The sequence below is a fragment of the Parasteatoda tepidariorum genome, chromosome 2, assembly GCF_043381705.1.
Source record: "Parasteatoda tepidariorum isolate YZ-2023 chromosome 2, CAS_Ptep_4.0, whole genome shotgun sequence".
In the NCBI taxonomy this organism is placed as follows: domain Eukaryota; kingdom Metazoa; phylum Arthropoda; class Arachnida; order Araneae; family Theridiidae; genus Parasteatoda; species Parasteatoda tepidariorum.
The window spans coordinates 70,325,478-70,347,007 of NC_092205.1; the positions used below are offsets into that span (position 1 = coordinate 70,325,478).

Sequence of the window (21,530 nt, forward strand, 5' to 3'; positions counted from 1 at the left end):
ATGAAGCTGTAGTAAACGGGAAGCAAGACGTTAAGGGCGCTTTTTCATTACACGACACGATACCGACAAAATCGGACGACAAATGTGTGAACGACAATGTCGTTGCCGGATCGTTTAAGCAATTGTTTTTTCACTTGTCCGATATCGTTAGTGCGAGAAGTAGAAATTCTTGTTCATTCAATGTTTTGAGCTTGAGTGTGTAGAGACATAAAATTTAAATAATTTATTTGAACGTGTTTCGAAAAATTATAAGTTTTAGTTTTGAATTCGTTTTGGCAACGGAGTTAGATATATAATAAATGTTGTTGTGTTCTAAAATGTTTAAGAAATAAAATTTGTTATTTTTTTGATAAAATTATTGGTAGTATCGTAAATTGGCGTTCATTTAATTTAGTTGGCACAAAGACCCAACAAGTGAGCAGTTGCTTGTGTTCTGCTGGGTTTTTTTTTTCTGCAAACTTTAAATATGCCGGATGATAATCGTCGTCTCAAACTTCTTACTTTATTTTAGAAGAAAAAAGCTAGCAGTGCAGAAACGTTTTTGGGTGCACGAAATGGTACTTACAGATTAACGCCACCACAGCTACAGATTTGGCGGTTTTTTAGTGCCACCAATCTGTTCTTAAAATTATGTCTGTAATCACTTAACATTACTTAAATTCTTTAAATATTTTAAAGTATTAACGTTTTTTTCAAATCGAATTAAAATATTAGCTTCATTTAGAATAATCTGTTTAGATGATTTTTTAAATGAGTTTTATCAAATTTATCTTATGAAGCCGTTCTATCATGTTTCAAAAAAATGTTTCAGTTGAATCAGGGAACAGACTTTATATTATTCAATCAAGCAGAAACCAGTAGTTAGACCGAGTTCTGTTTGAAATACATAAGGGTCTTTATTTGCCTTCTTATCAAACTATTACTATTATAAAAAATACCATCCCTTCATTAAAGCATATAATGAATTTATTAAAATTTTCAATGAAACTTTTATGATTGTTTACGTCTTTCAACCTCATTATAATGTAAAAAATGCAACTTCATGAAATTAAAAATTTATAACCAGACATGAGAATAAATTATATAAAACTTTTATTTTCGAAATTTACATTTGACATGATCTAATAAAATATTAAAATTGATTAAAAGAATAAAATAATGATATCAAAAGAGAAGATAAAACAGGAAAGATACACAACAACTAATAAAATCGCCACGATTTGAGGAGAAATTTGCTTGCCTAACCGACATTTGATTCCGACAAACGATATCGCCTTGTCGGATACGACATAATCGTTATCGTATCGGTGAGTGAAAAAGCGCTCCGTTGCTGACCATGTATTTTACTTGACCCTACGTCGTTCGCCGATAATCGGATCCGTTTTGTCGTTATCGTGTCGTGTAATGAAAAAGCGCCCTAAGTCTGTTTTAGCAGATTCAGAGTTACGTATTCTTGTAGTACTGGAAAATCAGATTTAATTTATTACTGTATTCAGCTATAAAATAAAGGAAAATTAATAAATGGAACGTAAAAATATAGATTACAGCAGACAATGAAGTAATGTGGTAAAGGAAGAGGTGTAGTAAACGGACATCAAGTCGACAAATCCTTTTTAAATTTAACTTATCCATTTAATATTAATTCTTTCTTCTTTTATTATACTAGAGCTTACAAAATGAAAAGCTTGCAGTTCTTTTCAATAAGATTCACCTAATTTTTAATTTTATAAAAATTTTCTTATTAGCTATTTCTTTTATTTTTAAAGATTTATTTCTTTTTATTTCACTTAAATGGTCAAGTGAAATAAAACGAAACAACACTTGAGAAAATAAACACAATCGCACTTCCTTTCAAAAATTTCCGGTCTCTTTAACTTCCTCCGTTTTGCGAATCATGTTATATTATCATAAAAAATTTTCAAAATTTTTCTTCTTGAAAACTATATTCAATATACAGATGAATTTTTTGTAATTCAATTTCAGAAGTTTAACAAAATATCATTTTTAAGTGCAAAGTAAATAATATAAGCAGCTTTAACAATGAACAATTTCTCTTAACGATTAAATTCGACGTTAACTCTTATAACTCAAAAAGCTTTCTCAATGAAAACAAACAGTAGGTTTTAGATAGGTAGCAAGAAGAAATAATAATAAATGCCTATTTTTTCGTGTATGCCAGCTGCGGAAGTGACAGGTTGATAGTGTGCGCCCCTGGTGCGCGCATCTCCGGGGCGCCGCCGCTCATTCGGCAACAGTCATCCGTTCTGAGCGGATCTTTACCTGTAAGCCCCGCGTAGAACAATACTAAAATGTGCATGCTTTTGTGTTATTGCTGGCTACGGTGAAAAATTAAGTGTGTGTTAAACCATGGCTTTAGTGTTGCATGTTCATTCGGCTCAGGGTTTTAAAACTCGTTCAGAAAGGCTTGTTAAAGCTAGTTTTAGGGGTAAGTTAGTTAATTTTTAAATTTATTTAAACGATTTTATTGTATTAATATATTTTTAAAGTGTGCATATTTGTATTTGGAAAGTGAAATCACACATGTTTTGCTGTACCTGTTTTTGTTATTAGATTATTGATGTAATTTCTTTCTCATTTGCTTGAAGTATAAATATTGGTGTAACTATTTCAAACTCTTATAAAAATTATTTTGTTTTAAAACATTTCATTAATGGAATTGTTTTTGAGCATGAGGATTTGAAATAAAACCTTTTTTTCTCGTTTTTTTTTGTTACTGGAAGCTTTTAGTATTGATTAAAAAATTACGAAAGTTATGCAACAGGTGGTGACTCTCTAATTGAAGAAAAAGAAGTTTGTCATTTATAATTAGTGAGTTGTGGTAAATAAGCTTTCACAAAATAAATATGCAATATGTATTTATAATTGAATATATTGTTGAGATATATATTTATATTGGAATATATTACTGTGATTTAAAAACAAAAATGCAAGGGAAGTTATATAGTAAGTTTCGAAAAATACCTTTAAAGTTTTGATTGAACAGATCCTTTTGATGATTAAAAAAGTATTTGTTTTAATTTTGATACTGTGGCAAAAAACTTATTTTTTTAATTTATTTCTACCTATTATGTAAATGCACTATACTACTTAAACTAATGAACTGGTTCTTTCAAAGGTCTTATGCATCATTATGTTATAAACAACTGGGATGTGTTTTTGTTTATACCAATTAATTATTTTTATGATCTTGCAATTGACTTTTTCAAAATACAACATTTTACAAGTATGGGGGAAAAGGTTCAGTTAGTTTTCTCCAAAAATTCACTAAAAATCCTATCTTTCGGTAAAATTGTTAAGAAAAAGTTTAGGTAAGGGAGTATTGTAAGTTTGATCTCATGAACTGGAGATTATTGAAATAACTGGCACAATCCAGTTGAGGAATTTCGCATTCAGCGTGTGTAGTTAATGTATATAAACAACAGGTACCATCTGCCGTATTTTTGACGATTTCAAGTTTTCCATGCATATGCTTGAGAACTTTTAACTGAAAATAAAACTCTAAAATAATTCTGGATAGGGGAAAAATGAGACGTTTCTAAGATAAAATACCATTTTTTAAGAAAAATAATTTATTTTTGTCAGGTCAAACAAATCAGAAAAAAAATTAATGTGTATTGTACCTTGGACCAGTGTCTGTGTATTGCACCTTACACCAGCGTCTTCGTATTGTACCTTGAACTAGGGTCTCTGTATTGTATCATGAACCAGTGTCTCCGTATTGTACATTGGACCAGCGGCTCTGTATTATAACTTAAACCTATCCAAGGTGTGTGCAACAGGTCCAGTAAGCGCAGATATATTTCTATGTGGATAAGGCAACTCACAATATGCAAAATGATGCTATGATCCTTTTAGGCCATGAATATTCCAATAATCTTTGAGATTACGTTTGCGATTGACTCGATTTATCTTTGCTTATGCAAGATACATGGAAAATAATTGCATGAATAAATAGTGTCTATCAGCTAATGAAATTAAAAGAGAAAAAAACGACCATTATTCAAGGAGTAACATCAAATGGTCCAAGGTACTTAGAGAGATTTCCATTTCCTTAAAAAATATTTTTTTTCTGAAGAATGTGGCAAAATTTGTATGTAAAAATTATATTAATAGTCAGACTTATAATGTATTTTTCATTAAATCAAACGTGAATGAAAACGTGAATCTTATTTAATCAAACGTAATGACAATCTATCAAGATTAGCAACATTTCAATAATAGTAAAATTCAAAATATTGAAAAATAAACATATATAATCAGTTATATGCATAATTAATAATTATAACATTAATATATTTAAGCTCATGATTTTCAATGAATAAAAAACTTATTGCACATTATGAAATTCCAGCAAAAATTTCGACTCGTGAAATTGAATTCTACAGTATACATTGAACGCTCGTTACCATGGTAATTAATGTTCCTTAATCATATTTTAGAATTTTACTCACGAAAAATGCAGAAAGGAGAAATATAATAGATTGCGTGTATAAATGCTTTTGAAGCTTTTGTGAATTAACTAAATGCTACATTCTAAAAGTTATTGGGATACGCACTCTAAAATTAAAAATTTAATCCTCTATTCATAATTCAACTGCATCTTTATTCACAAAAATATGCATTATACGCTGCGTATTTTTGTGATCATGATGTGATAAAATAAGATTTCTGTAATTTTCTTTAAGTCAGATATTTTTCACTTGGTCTTTATAATCCTGATAAAAACTTATAGACTCTTTTCATTTGTAAGATCTAAATAATTGGTTTATTTAAATTTGAAATTACATTTGAATTTATTGAAACTTGTTATTAAGTCTGTGCTTATTTAAACATTTCTAAGACATTTTCTAAAGTTATTTACTGCTTTTTGAACATTAGATTATCTTTTTATTTTTTAGTATTTTAAATTTTAAAAATATTAATAAAAATCAGTTGAATGAATTTATGTAATGGCATGTAACTCACATAATGAACAGATTATATTCAAGTGTACACATTTGACAGTCAAAATCTATTTGCATGCAATAATCAAAATGTGGTAATTTTCAAAAATAGAACAGTAATGAAGCTATTTTTGTTAAATCCTGTTAAATACACTAGACCAGAGGTTTGGACCAGAGGTTGGACCTTTTTTGAGGCTTCAGAACCCTAAACGATCAACTGTTTTTGCAGAATTTCTGCACGGAGAAAAAATTCTGGTAAAAACACCGTACTGTATGGTGGGAATGACATTTCTCGTAAAAAAAAAATTATAATTCTGGAATTAAAATCCGAAATATACAGTATTCAAACCATTCACTTTGTAATTCAAAATTATAGTTCTTATTATGACACATTTGGCGAAAAATACAAAACTGAAAATTCAATTTATCAAAGATTTTTAAACCATGATCTAGATTAGAATATAAATTATATCCAGGTTCAAATTCCAGTGATGGCTGGTTTATACAAATTCCGCACTCGGCTCTTATCGACCACAGTGTTGACGTAAAATATCCTCAGTGGTAGACAGATCATGGGTTAGATTCCCTTCGGTGCCAGGCTAACCATGGGAGGGTTTCCTTCTCCATATAATGCAAATGCGGGTTAGTTTCATTAAAAAGTTCTCCACGAAGGGGTATTTTACCTAATATTTGATCCAGGAGTTCCCATGACTTCTGGATTAGGTTTACAATTACAAAGCTACGGAGTAGAACATTGGTAATCGCAAACTCAAAAAATTGGATCGGCTGTTCAACGATGATTATAAAATAAAAAATTATACAAATATTATAAAACCAGATTTTGTTGCTAATTTTACCAAAATCACTGTCAAAGGGTTTCGATAAAAATTACCAAACTTTCCCACCTAATAGAGCAAAAAAAAAGAAAAAAAAAAAAGGAAAAAAGAACATATTTTAACATGTTCTTGAAGTTTTGACCATACTTTTTTTCTCATTGTAGATTTAAATATTGTAATTGTTTAGTTTAAATAAGACGTCACTGTAAACATCCAAATATACCATTTGTTAAACGAATACTTAATACGACTGAAATTTCTTTCATAACGAGTCTCAATTACTTAAATAAAACTATAATAGTTTTAAGCCATTCTATCAATTTAAAGCCATCAGATTTTCTCTAATATATTTGTAAAACTTAGAATACAGAAAAAACTCATAATTTCATGTGGTTGATTTCTTTTTCTTTATATAGCTTTAATTCTTAATAGATTACTTAAAGTTCTCCCCTTATAAATTATTCATGGAATTAAAACATAAGAACTTTTCGCCTCATAGAATAAAATTAACATATACTTGTCTTTGGCAAGGAAAGATTCCGCGTAATTTTTATCGCTATACATTACTTTTCCATTTACTTAAATTATAAATTACAAGTTTACCAATGCTTTCCATACTTTCCCATTTTTCTTCCAGGTCTAATCGAATATTAACAACTGATTGGGACAAATCTAACGGGATTTAAATGTATTTTATTGTCAAGTTATAAAAAATATTGCTGATTTAGGTTTTAACAGATCAGATACGAGCTAATTTATTGCAAAAACAGTTACAACACTGTAATAAGGAGCTGTTTTTTTATAAATAGAAGTTTTGAACACGCATTAATGTAGTAGGTATTGTTATATTTACCGAGGGAAAGAAGATTGTGCAACAAGTTGCATTAATGGAGATTAAAACGCCATGCATCTCTAACTACAAAATTACAAGATATTACTGTGCAATGTAAAGAAAACGTTTAAAGTCAAGACAAAATGGTATAATCAATGTAATTAAGATCTAAATATTATAATTAAAATTTATTTTAATAACATTTAAAATAAAACTGAAAACAATCTAACTTTTTTTTTTAAAAAAAAGCTGTTTATTTTCACAAAAATGAGTTCGTTTTATTTGCGTTATAAATAGCTATTTTATTACTACTTTACTTACTTTTTAATTGCAAATAATGATTTTTGTTATTTATTATTGTTGCTATAATGATTAAGTGATTATATTATGCTTACAATTCAGAACGTTTGTGTGAATAAAATTGACTTAGGGGAGCAAGTACGAACAATTTTTATAAATTGGCAAAATAAATAAATAAATAAATAAACAAAAATAAATAACTAATTGCAATTTTGTATACGTTTTTTATTTATTATTTTTTTTTAAAATTTAATTTTTTAAAATTTAATTTTCTTCAAAATTTATTTTCTTTTAATGATACGCATGCTTATTTGGAGGCATATTTTTCGAATATTTTTTAAAAATATTTTTGTCCCATAAAAAGAGTAAATGAGGACTAGTCAAAGAATTTATTATTTAATATAGTGTTGATCATGAAATGCAAGTAAAATCAAAATGAAATGAATTTCCCCTTTGAAATACAGTCTTGAATAATTCATCTTAACTAGATACATTTTGATTAATTTCAAAATCTAATAAAACATTAATTTCTAATTAGCAATTGATTCCTAATTAATACTTCAACTATGTAAAAATATTGTTTTGAAGATAAACTTCAACATTAGAAGTATAATTTTAATGATTATTCAGAACGAAAAATCTAATTTTAAAGGGTTTGTGTTTTGTCATAGTGTTTTGTCAAATAAATGTTAGGTATGTCATAAAATAGTTCAACAAATTATTAATATACGTCAGTACTAATAGAGTTTTTAGGAGCACAAAGTTCAACTGCTTTAAACAATGAAAACAAATATATAGGTAACAAATACTTTAAATAAAAATTTAAAATGTGTTAAAGAATTAGTTTCTTTTAATTTTACTTTTTGAAAAAATTAACCGATTTTTATAAGTAATAATCAAGGAAGCAAGAAAAAACAGGGATGGAACTAATTAATTTTTAACTAAAATTCGATAAAAGGTTAAAAATGACGCAAACGATATGATAATCCATAAAAAAAAAATACTAAATAATAATTATACTTAAAAATATGCAAACGATAGTTTTCTGATGCGATATTTTACAGAGCATATATTCAGCAATATGTCTTCAATGTTTATATATGTCTTTATAGCAATCTACGAGTATCTTCGATTAATAAAAACAAACTAAAGTGGTAATTCAAAAACAAAAATCACTTTTCTACTATAAAAGCTTTTTTTTACTCTACTATCTAAGAATCAAGTGTGTTGACTTGCTATTGCATATGGAATTGCAATTAGTTTTACCTATCTGAAAAAATTTCAGAAACTTTTTTGAGTGATAAATAATAGGATGAAACGCATGTACGCATTAGATTCCTGCCCACTTAAAACCTCTCACTTTTACTTGCTTACAACAAATTTTAAAAGTAGTTAAATTTAATATTTTTATATGTACAACAACAATCAAACCTAACTTATCATTTCCTTTGAAATTTTACTTTTTATTGTTTGAAAAGGAAGCCATGTATAACTATTTTTCCACAAACTTTTTAAGTGCTAAATCAAACACATAACTTTTTATGGTGCTTGATTGTAAACTTTATAAGTAAAACTGAAAAAATTAAAAAAAATCAATAAATAAACAATAAAATTCTAATCAAATTTTGGCTCTGTCTGAATAGCCTATCTTGAAATGTACAAAGCATAGTTTTTTGATCTCAATAAAGACTCAGAGAAAGACTTCTTGGACGTCACCCAAATCGGTTCTCTCTATCGCCTGTCCGATTCAATGAAGAGAATACAATAGCTTGTTGACAAGAATCATTAATATTCATTGGCTACAGATTCGACCAATATTTTGGTGAAGTTTCTCCCATCGCTAAACCGCTTTCTTGGCGGGAATTAATAATTCACGAAAAAAAGGCTTGTTCACTTGAGCGTAAAAGTTGGCAAACTTTCCACCAATTGTTGATTGGTTGTCTGAAGAGCAGAGTATACATGTTATTCTAAAAGACAGCTTGTTAAATATTCAAAACGATAATTGGCCAGGTATGGTAAAATGGATAATGCTTTGTAATTTGCTGAGATTTATTTGGATACTAATGAAGTTGGCTAATTTTAGCAAAAATGAATATTTATAAAGTAATTCAACGAAAGTTAAAATAGTATAACTTAGCTGTGAGAGGAAACTTTCTCAATTAGATGAGAGAGAGGATGTATTTTTATTTATTTTGTAATTATTTACTAAATAGTTCGAAAACTCATGGTCACTTGCGAAAATGTTTGGAGTTTTACAAATAACAACTGTAATATTTCACTATTGCTTGAGGCAATATAACATAGAAGAGAGTTGGAAAAATCCGGACACGGAATTATTAACTAAACTACTGCTTCCAATCAGAAATCACATGATTCTAACTGCAGTTGAACGCCATTCTCCTTGTTCTGCAATACTCCATGTAAAAATTTCTGGAAGGTTGGATATAGTGGCTCAACTGTAAGCGATGGGCAGACGAAAACTGCAGCATTGTAAAAGAAATTTCCTCATTTGAAATTTCTGTTTTTAAATTTGATGCGCGGACTTAAATTAGAATAAGTTCCAGATCTATTCTTTATGTCCCTTGATTTTAATATTTCTTAGTGTGGGAGAGTCATAACTTTAAGTTTTTGATATTAATAATTATTTCTATAGGAAAAAAGTATTTTTTCATTCTTCCTACTTCCAAAAAATATTTAATTTTCTTTTTGCATGAAATAATTTTAAATTTTTGGAAAGGTTTATTTTATTATTCAAATAAAAATTAAAACAATTTTACTTTATTAAGGAAAAAAACCCAATGTTCCTCCATTTCATGTTACACAACATCCATTAAGCAAATTATGTACTCAGTTAAAAAAGAAAAATAATAAAACATAATAATTCTCGCAATTTTCAAAAGGAATCAGTCTATAGAAGCATTACAATTATATTTATCAAACATTTATTTTAAATGTATTCAAATTATGCAATTGCTCGAAACTAGTATTAACGTCTCTTAAAGAAACCAGTATGAAACCAGTATAAAATTACATGCAATAAAAGCAATCTTAACACTCATCTAATAATCAGCAACCGACAAGCAGAATACGGGGTAAAAATTAGAGTTTAAATAAACCCATAACTTTACAACTGCCACAAAATAGATAAAAGTTACGCAATATTTGCACATTAACTTGTTCCTTAAACTGCATAATTTGCATTTAAAATTTCAGCTCAATTTAAAATTGAAACTATGGGTACATATCTGGTCACTTCCTTTAGATATTCATTTTCATAGTAGCAGAGTTGGGCGTCATAGTTTCATAGTAACAGCAGTACATATCTTGTTTCTCTTAGCACTTCAATGGAAAAAATTCTGAACTTATTTTTTTTTTAGAATTATTATTCTTATAATTCTCCGGAACTTACTATGAACTAGCCATTATTATATTAATATTTTATTATCAAGCTAACTAGTTAGCAGAAAATATTATGGTATGTTGTATTTATTGTTAAAAATGTTTAGTATTGCAAACTAAGAATTTAAACACTATTTTTGATGCTCACAGTTTAATAAATGACACATTTAAGAAACGTATTTATAATAAACAATCAATTAAAATCAAATTCTCATCATATTAAAATTTTAATGAGATTAAACAGTATTTAAGTAAATACTTATGATGCAATATACATGAAACCCTTTTGCAGACAGTATGATAACAATTTTAAATAATTCCCCGGAGTTATTATTTTTATTAATTCTGCTATGATTCAAATTTTACCTTTCAAAATCAAAATATAATTTTCACGTGAATTATCAGGACCTAAAAAATCTTATTAATTAATTTTTTTATCCCTTTTTTCATCCTTTATCCCTTTTTTATCCTTTAGACAACGCTTACGTGAGTGACAATATCAAATAATAATCTAGAAAATACATTTCAATTACGACTGGACAGAAATTATTTTTTTGCGCGTTTACTTCCCACATAATCAACGATATGTTATTCAATTTCTTGGCGTGAAAGGGGAAAGTTTTCTTATTAAACATTTTTTCGGAAAAAGCTTATCGAAATTCCGTGGCCAAACAATAGAAGGTGAGGTGCTCTATTCCTACATAATTTCATCAAGTCTTTAATATAATCAGCACTACCTAACTTAATCTAATAATGATTATCTTATTTTGGTAAAACAACCCAGATTCTTTATTAGAATATGTTGTTTAGCAGAAGTTTCAGTGGTTTAGGGCTTTTAATAATGAAGGACGATTTATTTCGTTTTGTCTCTTAGCTTGTATGCATCTTTTTATAACTAAGCATGCTAAAACTAATATTACTGAAATGAGAAAATAAACGGGAAATAATTTTAATAGAAATAGAAACAATTTTGTCCAAACTAGAAAATAAAAATAGTTATTAAAAGTAGTTTCATATTTTATTTCTGATAAAATTTCAGATAACGCATTCTTATTGAATTATAAACTGAAATAAAGACCACTGAAATTTTCGAAAAAAAGTAAAGCTCACAAATTTATTTCAATAACAATGCAGTGGAAAGTAAATTAGCGGTTCTGCAAACCTTAGGATTCCCTGGAGCCCTGAGAAAAAATAATGATCAAAACTATTAGAATATGGTAAAATTTACCGTGTTTCTGCCTTTTATGGGAAGACCAAAAGGCTTAGTAATGTTTACCGAAGCACTTTGGTAATGATTTTGGTAAAATTAACATTAAAATATGGTTTTATAATTTGTGACAAATTTGGTAAAAATTGGTAATTTTATTATGATATCTTAAAGCATGGCATAAAAACCCTTTATTCAGTGACATTTACTTTTCAGTTTTGTATTTTATATTAAATGTGTGGTAATAAGAACTATAATTTTGAAAACCCTAATTTCTGGTAAGCCATTACCATATGAACTGAAAAACTGCCAAATAAATGGCTTAAATATTGTATACTTTGGTTTTATTAACCAGTATTATGTTTTTTTTAAAATTTTTTCAATTTTTTTTTTACCAGAAATTTTATTACCATATACAACGATGATCGTACCAAAAATTCTTTCTTGGTGCAATAATTCAGCAAAAAAAGTTGACCATTAAGGGTTCTGCAGCCGCAAAAAATTGGAAATCACTGGTCTAGTATATTTTACAGACTTTTACAGAAACAGCTGCTTTATTACCGTTCGGCTTTTTTAAAACTACTGCATTTTTATTATTACAAGCAAATTGGTTTTAATTGTCAAAGGTGTACATTTGCGTTATCTGTTCTTTATGTGGGTTATATACCATTACACAAATTCTAAAAAGTATAAGAATAATAATTCTAATAAGAGTAATAATTCTAATAAGTATAAGTATGGGTTATATATCATTACACAAATTCTCATAACTAATACGTCTTATAGACGTAATTTTTCTATAAATATATTTAAACTAAAAAGTTCCAAGAAATTAAAAAAAAGATAATCTAATGTTTAAAAAAGTAGTAAATAACTTTGGAAAATGTAATAGAAATTTTTAAATAAACGCAAACTTAATAACAAGTTTAAGTAAATTCAAAACTAATTTCAGTTTCAAATAAATAAAATATCAAGATCTCCTTCAATAAAAAGAGTCTATAAGTCTCTATGAGGTTATTAAAAAATTATTAATTCATGTTAAATAATCGATTTCAAAATTACCGTTTACAAATCGGTTATTTTGAAAACTTTTGGGGAAAAAATCTTCGAATAATTATGTAGACGTGTAAATTTCAGAGATTCTGTTAGAAAAAAAGAAAATTTTGTGGGCTATAAAAATCTTGAAAAATAAAGAGCTAACTTAAATACAGGAATACGGAATTAAAGCTGACAAATTTCTTTATAATCTCCCTCTGAACTTTAAAAAATAGTATTTTAACTGAAAAGACATATCAATCTTTTTCTTAACTAATCGAGATTACTATGCAACATTTCGTAATTTTTTTATATGCTGAAAAAAATTCTAATGTTACCCAAGTTATCAAGTTGATTATTTGTAGGTGGGGTGTATTTTCTCAACTTAAATCATTTTCTGATTATCTAGATGGAAAAAAAAAATGTGAAATATTATTGGCCTAATGCGATTTGATTATTTATTACAAGAAACGTCATTTTGAAAACAATCTTTCTTTTGAAACTTTTCAGGTTTGAGCATAACGCGGGAAAAAAAATTCTGCAATTGAGCCATTTGGGGTTTATTTCTTTTAATTAGCGGTGTTTTTACTGATGTGGATTCACTTTCTATGAATTTTACCGAAGTCTGAAGATTGTTTGAGAAGAGAAGTAGATTATTTAAATTAAAGTAATCCTGGGAAAATTAATAAGACTGGTATCAAAGACTAAGAGCAAAACAAAATTATTTCAAGGTGTTATTAGATTAATGTAACACGCCAAGCACAAATTTGTTAAACTTTTAATCGACATTTACCTATGGAGGTAAACTGCATTAAAGGTTTGATTAAAGATCATAAGAACAAATACTGTGGAAAAGAACGAAACATCCATTACAGTTTCTAAAGCAATTAACACTAATTTATGACAGAAATCTTGTAATGTAAAAATAAAGAGATGAGAGCATAATACTAGAGAGCGGAACTCCATTCTTCGCTAGGGAATGAAGTTGATTTAATTAGCAATTAGCTATTTAGGAAGAAGAGAAACGTTACTTTCATCAAAAAGATACTCCAAACCCCTGAAATGTTTTCTGAATTATTCTCATGGATTCATTTATAGATGAAATTATAGGTCTCGATTCATATCTCATAAGGAGACATGGTAACTAAGTTGATTTAGAAATATATCCATAAGATTATCAGGTTATCTTTATAGATAAGATTATCTTTATTTTCATTTAAATTATATTTATGATAGAGGTAGATAAAACCATTTAAAAAAATTATTAAAAAAAGAATTGTATATTAAAGAGCACAGAGTCTTCAAATTACCGCCCTGTATGGTATTGACATTTTGGTAAATAAAAATCTTATTCTGATTAATAAATCTAAAATATGTGGTATTTCAGTCATTCATTCGATAATTTTTCCATTCATATTTTAACTGTTTATCGGTCAATCAGGTTTTCAAAATTATAGGTCCTATTGCCACACATTTAGTAAAAAATACAAATCTGAAAATTAAATTTAATCGAATTAATGGCTTTTATGCCAAACTTTCAGGTATCATGATAAACTTGACAAATTTCACTTCATTTATCAAATTTTATTACATATTATAAAACCATATTTTATTGTTAATTTTTACCTAAATTAATACCAAGGAACTTCGGTTAAAATTACTGTACTTTTTAGATGCTCCTATATACCCAGAAATACGGTAAATGTTACCATATTCTGGTAGTTTTGACCATACATTTTTCTTATGTGCGTTAGCTTGGCTACTACTTCAAATATAAAAAGCAGCTGTAATATTTGCAAAGGGAAACGATATTAATATATTAATGTTTCCATATCAAATAAAACTTATTGAAGTTTATATTTTAAAATTTATCTTAAGTATTAAAGTATAATTGAACTGACTAAAACAAGACTAACGTTCTCAATGCGTAAAATGTTACATTTACTAATGAAAACTATTTGCTTCCAAATTATTTCACATGAACTAAAAGTCAGTTATTTTTAAAACTTTTGGAAAAGAATCTAAGAATAATTATGCCGAAGTATAAATTTCTAAGATTCTGTAGAGAAAAGAGAGTTTTTGTGCATTTTAAAACCCTTTAAAATAACGAGGTAATTAAAATATTGAAATACGGAATCTAAGCATACAATTTTTTTACGTTCTCCTTTTTAACTTCAAGAAATGGTATTTTAACGGAAAATACATTTAATTTTTTTTTCTTATGTAATCGAAATTACTATGATACTTTTCGTAACTTTTTCAAATGCAGAAAAAAATTCAAATGATATCTAAGTTATCAAGTTGATTATTTGTAGGTGGGGTACATTTTCTCTGTCAGATGGATCTGCTGATTATCTTGATGGAGGAAAAATTGTGAAATATTACGGGCCTAATGCAATTCTATTATTTATTACAGGAAATGTCATTTCTAATACAATCTTTTCTTTGACGCGTTCCGAACTTAACGTAGAAATAACATGTCTGACCTTTAGCCATTTGTGCTTCGTTACTTTCTATCAATTTTAGTAAATTCTGAAAACTGTTTGGAAAGAAAAGGGTTTCAATTTTAAATAAAATAATTCTGAAATGAGGAAATCGATTAGTATCTTGAATTTGTTTTATATCTAAGACTGAAAACAAATCACAATTAGTTTAAGGGATTATTAGTTAATGTAACACGCCAAAAGCAAATTGGTTAAAATTTTGATTGACATTTACCTATGATGACTATTACCCATCTTAAGATCATAAGAGCAAATAATATGGATTGGAAGAAGGGAAACAAGCATCCATTACAGTTTCAAAAGCAATTACTGCTAATTTCTGACAGAAATCTTGCAAGGTAAAAATAAAATGAAGAGCTGAAGGCATAATACTAGCGAGCGAAACTCCACTCTTTTTCAGGGAAGGAAGTTGATTTAATTAGGAAAGAGAAAAACGTTACCGTCCTCAAAAAGATACTCGAAAGCTCTAAAATGTTTTCTGAATTACTTGCATTGGTGGACTTTTCGATAAAATACTATTAATAGGTCTCGATTCATATCTCATTAGGAGACGTAGAAAACAAAACTGATAGGCATAATCAATGGTATTTAATGAATGTTAGCTTTTTTTAAAATAATTTTGGAATTCCGTTTAATTTTCTTTCGTTTTTTATCGCATATAATATCGCGAATAAATGCTTTACGATTAATATTGGGAATGAGATGATTATCAACAATGATAAAATCTTAATGATTATAGACAGCGTTAAATATTAAATGCTATAATATCGTACAGATTATTGACAGCGATAAGATCGTGGTAATTATTAATTGCGTTAATTTTTAAGAAAGATAGTATCATGAATGTTGATCCCAACTCACTGAACAAATTTATTATATTTTAAAATTTACTAATTAATTTTTAAAAGTTTCGAAGGAAAAAGGGATTAAAAAGTGTTTAAAACAGCTATTGTGTAATGCAAAATTGTTAATTGAAAAATATCGCTATGTATTGTGAAATATAAACATTCCCCGATCATATATTGGGGATAAGTAACAATTATTAAGAGAAAGGAAAAATATTAATATATTTGAGCAACAAGCAAAATACATGCTCTATTTTCGCATGATAAAGACTCATCCTTTAAGCTTTTGTTAACGTTTATTAATATTTTCCGCATTAAAGATTATAGTAAACAGAGAACAAAAGTTACAGATTTAAAATAGTGCAAACAAATACTCTAATCCAATGTTGTTTCTAAATCATATTAGCGCTATTTTGAGACAACAATCACGCTTAATCACGTGATAAAAAAGAACAAAAAGGTGAAAGTGAAATACTTGCTAGGCATAGTAAAATACTTGCATTGTTTTCATAGAACGAAAATAATTTAATTAACAGGTCTAACTAATAATTTGATGTATTGTTTCATAACAAAATTATTTTCGTTTAGCATTTTCCATTTTATTCTAGGCACATGTGGGATTTTGCCATTTAAATGTAATTTATTTTCTTTTAAAAGATGATTAAAAAGAAATTATAATGGTTATTAAGTCTGCTTAAATAAGTTACCGCAATTGACGTGGTGTGAAATGTGATTAATGTTTTTCCAGTCCATTTCTCTCTTGATAAATTTAAAAGCGCTACACCGAAATCTCAACAAACAGCACAAGCTATATTGACTGGAAGTTGTGGTCTCACTTTCTACTCCACACAAATATTTTCCTTTCTTTCTCTTCTTCCCCAAGGTTTATTTTGGAGGCGATTCTGTTAAATTTTTCAATTCATTTGTGGAAGGGTATTCTGTATCGAAGAATATCTTTTGTATCTTTCTCGGTTTCTATCATCAAGTTGTTGTCTTATTCACATAATCTCAGGACGGGTCAATCATTTAATTGAGTAGTTTTAATATTTATGTAGTTTGCATAAAGAAAGTACTTTTGAAAAATTTGCTTGCTTCAGCACTATCAATACATTTCGGAATATTCATTTTGATAAAACAACATTCACATATACACATTATGGAGATAACCAACATCATGTCAAAGACTATTTTTGCCATTTTATGGACTCGAAATTTGAAATGAATTTCTTTTCCTTGAAAAGTAGCGTATTTTTTCGGGTTCATTGACCACTCATTGTGCGTTCCTTAAAATATATTGCATTTCTAAATAAATTTACCGCTGTCTGGTATATACTTGTCCGGTATTCCCTGCACTATTTTTTTGCAGTTAAGTGCTATTACCCAGTATTACATGCACTGATTTTTTTCAAAGTTAAATAACATTGCTTGTTATGTCCAGTTCATGAAGAAATTACGTTCAGCTTTGCTCGGAATAGTGCCTGCAAGTTAAGAAACTTTCGTCATTTTCTGGGATTTTTTTTAGTTTACAAAGCAATTACGCAATTTCGTATAAAATTACAATATTAATTGCCTTTATTAATAGATCAACTTATTTAGTCTTGTAAGGTATTATAGTCAAGACAATGTAATTAGTTCGGCTTTTGAAAATAATTATTTCGATCAAACCTTTAATATTTCTATTCATTTCTTTAAACCACAATGTATTCTGTTCTTTCTGTGATTCCTTTCAAATTAGCAATTTTTACCTAAGAGTGAGACTTTTTAGGGATTTTCCAGACCATGAGAATAATTCATTCCTATATTTTAACGTCTTATACAAAAATAAGGTTATCTTATGAAATTAGAAAAGCTATGAATTCAAAGATGAAGAATACGATATAAAGCTGTATGCAGCAATTTGTAGAAAATTTCGGATCATAATATGGTATAAAGTACCTTTTTTTGGGTACATCATCCGCAAAATCTATTTATCGTGAAATCCATTTCTATTGCAATTATACTAACATATTTACAGCAATATTTATTGAATTAGAGTGATTCAGTGTTTTTACGGTAATTATAATCGTAAAAATTTACCGTACATCAGATTTTTTGTTCCGTAACATGTTCCCATAAAAATAGATTTAACTGTAAAAAGTACCGTCACCTTGAGTAAATTGAAGTAATTTAAAAAGTAATTTGATGTAATTTAAGTAATTTAAAGTGTAATTTGATTCGAAATTTTTTGTAGTGAAATGTTTTTTCCAATGGAAGCAAAAGGGAAAGAAACTCTGGATGGCAATCAACAGAAATAAAATAAAAAACAAGTTAAATTAAATATTTTAATTATCCGAAAATACAAGTAAAATGTATATTTATTATATGAAGCAGAAACCACATTATTATCTCTACGCTGTTTACAATTTTAACTGAATCAAATTAAAACTGAACAAGCTATCGATCTCGCGTGTAAGAAAAAAGCATCACTGAAATTAGTGAAGATCTATTCCGCTCATATGCGTATCCGTAACAAATGCACTGTATCTTGCCCATTCATAAAAGCATTGCTTATTCTATTTAGAAAATAAATATGAATGTGCAAACTATTGAGATGAAGAAAAAAAATTACTGTAACAAATGGATTTTTGTTGGTCAGTTGAGTTTCCTCTGAAAAAAAATTTGTACTCATTTAATAAGTTGAGTTTCTTTGAGTTAGTTTCTCAGCTCCCGAAGATGACAAGATGAAAACGCTTCATCCTATTAAAAATTAAATAAAATTTATTTCCTCTTCAACCATCCCATCTCGTTTCTTATTTTGGAGTTCAAGGAATAAGCTCCTTCGAAGTTGATACGAAAAGACACTGTGGAACTCAAAAGAAAATCCAATTAAATTTCAGGAAACTTTTAAAATGATATCTATGGTTAAAGTTATTTTATGGGTATAGCTAATCTAAATAAAGTACATTTGAAGCAGAAACTTGAAATGCATTAGCTATGCTTAATTTTCAACTGTGTTTTTTTATTTTTCGATTTTTTATTCTACGTTAAAGACTAAATTTGGCAATTACTTGCTCGCACATTTTTTCTTTTCATTATTATTATTATTATTATTACTATATTTTGATTGAATCGTTTTTGTGCCTGTGACTATGGAATCTTGAAATCGAACTTTGTACACTTTGCAGCTACAATGTCAGAAATTACGGATTAAATTTAGGCACAAAGTATAGCCACTTCGGGTGCATCATCCATAAAATCTATTTTTACCCCAAAATATTATACCGTGAAATACACTGAAGAGCCAAAAAAACTGGTACAGGCACGAGTATGCAAATAAGCCAATATATGGAGCCAATCAAAGTACAGCGCTGCGATCGGCAACGCGTATATAAGACAACGAGTGTCTAGCACAGTTCTAAGATCGGTTACTGCTGCTAGAATGCCAGGTTATACAGATTTAAGTGAGTTTGAAGGTGGTGTAATAGTCGGCGCACGGGAGATGGGACATGGCATCTCCGAGATAGCAATGAAATTTGGATTTTCACGTACAACCATTTCACGAGTATACCGTGAGTATCGGAAATCCACCAGACATGAACATTATTGAACATATTTGGGATGCCTTGTAACGTGATGTTCAGAAGATATCTCCACCCCCTCTTACTCCTACTGGTTTATGGACAGCCCTGCAGGATTCATGGTGTCAATTATCTCCAGCACTACTTCACACATTTATCGAATCCATGCCACGTCGTGTTGCGGCACTTCTGTGTGATCGCGGCGGCCCTACACGATATTAGGCAGGTATACCAGTTTTTTTTGGCTCTTCAGTGTATATTCTTATCATAAAATATTATTATACCGTAATTTTGCAGTAATATTTATTTAATTGGAGTGATTCAGTGATTTTATGGTAATTATTACAGTAAAAATAACGGTATATCAGGTGTTTCGTTTCGTAACATGTTCCGGTAAAATGGATTTTGTGATTGAAAGTACCAGCACCTTGAGTGTCGATGCTTTTTACCGTAATTTTTTACAGTGTAGCTATAGAGCACTCTTGCATTTTTCAAATATCGTATGATATTATTTACGAGTGAGAGTTTTAATTAATGTTTGATCACTACAAGAGGAGTTCATCACGATATTGCTAAAAAGAACTCATCATCAATCGAAATTTCGATTTATTTTGTCACATCTAAAACAAAAAAACGTAAAGCACATCAGCTACGTAACAAATTTTTATAACAGCCCCATGACTTTTATGAAATAATGCCCCTCCCCGTGTTTCTTGCTGTGTCACGAAAGGAAAATTAATTTCTTCTTTTTAGACCATTTGAAAAATGTACGTTTAATGATTTACTTTGTTTTATTATTAGTGTATTTTTTTATGATATTGTATAGTATAGTATTTTGTATTTCAATAGTAACACATTTTGGATTATGTACTATTCAAATATACTGTATAGAGTGTTAACCATTCAAATATACTGCATAGAATGTCAACTGTTCAAATATATTACATAGAGTGTCAACTATTCATATATAGTGCATGAAGTGTCAACTATTCATATATAGTGCTTTAAGTGTCATGTATTCAAATATAGTGCAAGGAGTCTCAACTATTCAAGTATACTGCATTAGAATGTCAACTGTTCAAATGTACGCGAGAGAGCATTACGGACAGTTAGGAGAAAAGAGACTTCGCTATATTAGAATGAAACATCTTTTCTTTTTCTAACTAAACTTATGAACATGACGTTATCTTCATTTTGTAAAAAATCATTTCAATTGGCAAATTCATCTTAGGAATTAATTTAAAATTCAACTGGCATACTAGCTAAAAAATTTTAAGCAACCAATGACAGTCGTGAGTTATGAGTGAGTTTACTAGATGGAATATTTTAAACAACTGACTACAAAAATAAAACAAGTATTTATCTTTTGTTATTTTAATATACAAGAATTGGTGTTATGTAGTATAATTACTTTACCAAAAGAATTTAATGAAATGTTTTTCTAATAAGCTCAAATTACGAAGTATTAATTTACTCTTATAGCAAATAAAAAAAAATTAACGTTAAAAATGCTATTTTATATTGCCGTCAAACACTATAAGTCAAAATTTTAAAAGTATACATGCTGTTTAAGAGGTATTTTATTTTCTTCTCTAATTAGTTTTCCCAAAACTATACATTTTATTTTTCTAATTTCGCTTGCCATCTCTGTTGATAAGAGACAAAAACACATTGTCATTAATTATTCTTTTCGTAAAATGTTTCCCTCCTAAGATTTGTAAATCATTCTTTCTCTTTTTGATAAAACCTTTATTTCTAAAAATTCTAACTCTAGAATCTATTAGCGCTTTCCTTTCTTATTTTTTATTATGAAGCAAATAACTTTCGTTAATAGCGCGTAATATTTGATGGCTCTAAAAAAATTATGATTAATATTTGATAGCGTTATACTTTGATTGCAGGATACTATCTGAAAATAAATGAGTTTTGTTTAAAGTTATGCAATTTTTTAAATTTAATACTGTAAAAATTGTCTTGTCTACATCTCTTTTAGATTTTGAATGTTTATTTAAATGGGTGAATTATTTTTTTACTTCCTTTTATTTTGAAAT

General features: G+C 28.2%; 1 protein-coding gene across 1 annotated transcript in view; it reads left to right on the forward strand.

Annotated features, from left to right (window-relative positions):
- The first annotated feature begins 2,243 nt into the window (after positions 1-2,243).
- The window catches only part of LOC107436426 (otoferlin-like), a 341,056-nt gene continuing 321,769 nt past the window's right edge, over positions 2,244-21,530 (forward strand). The window contains exon 1 of the mRNA XM_071177705.1: positions 2,244-2,446. Within this exon, the coding sequence (XP_071033806.1) occupies positions 2,368-2,446 (79 nt within the window). The 5' untranslated portion in view covers positions 2,244-2,367. The remainder of the gene's footprint in view (positions 2,447-21,530) is intronic.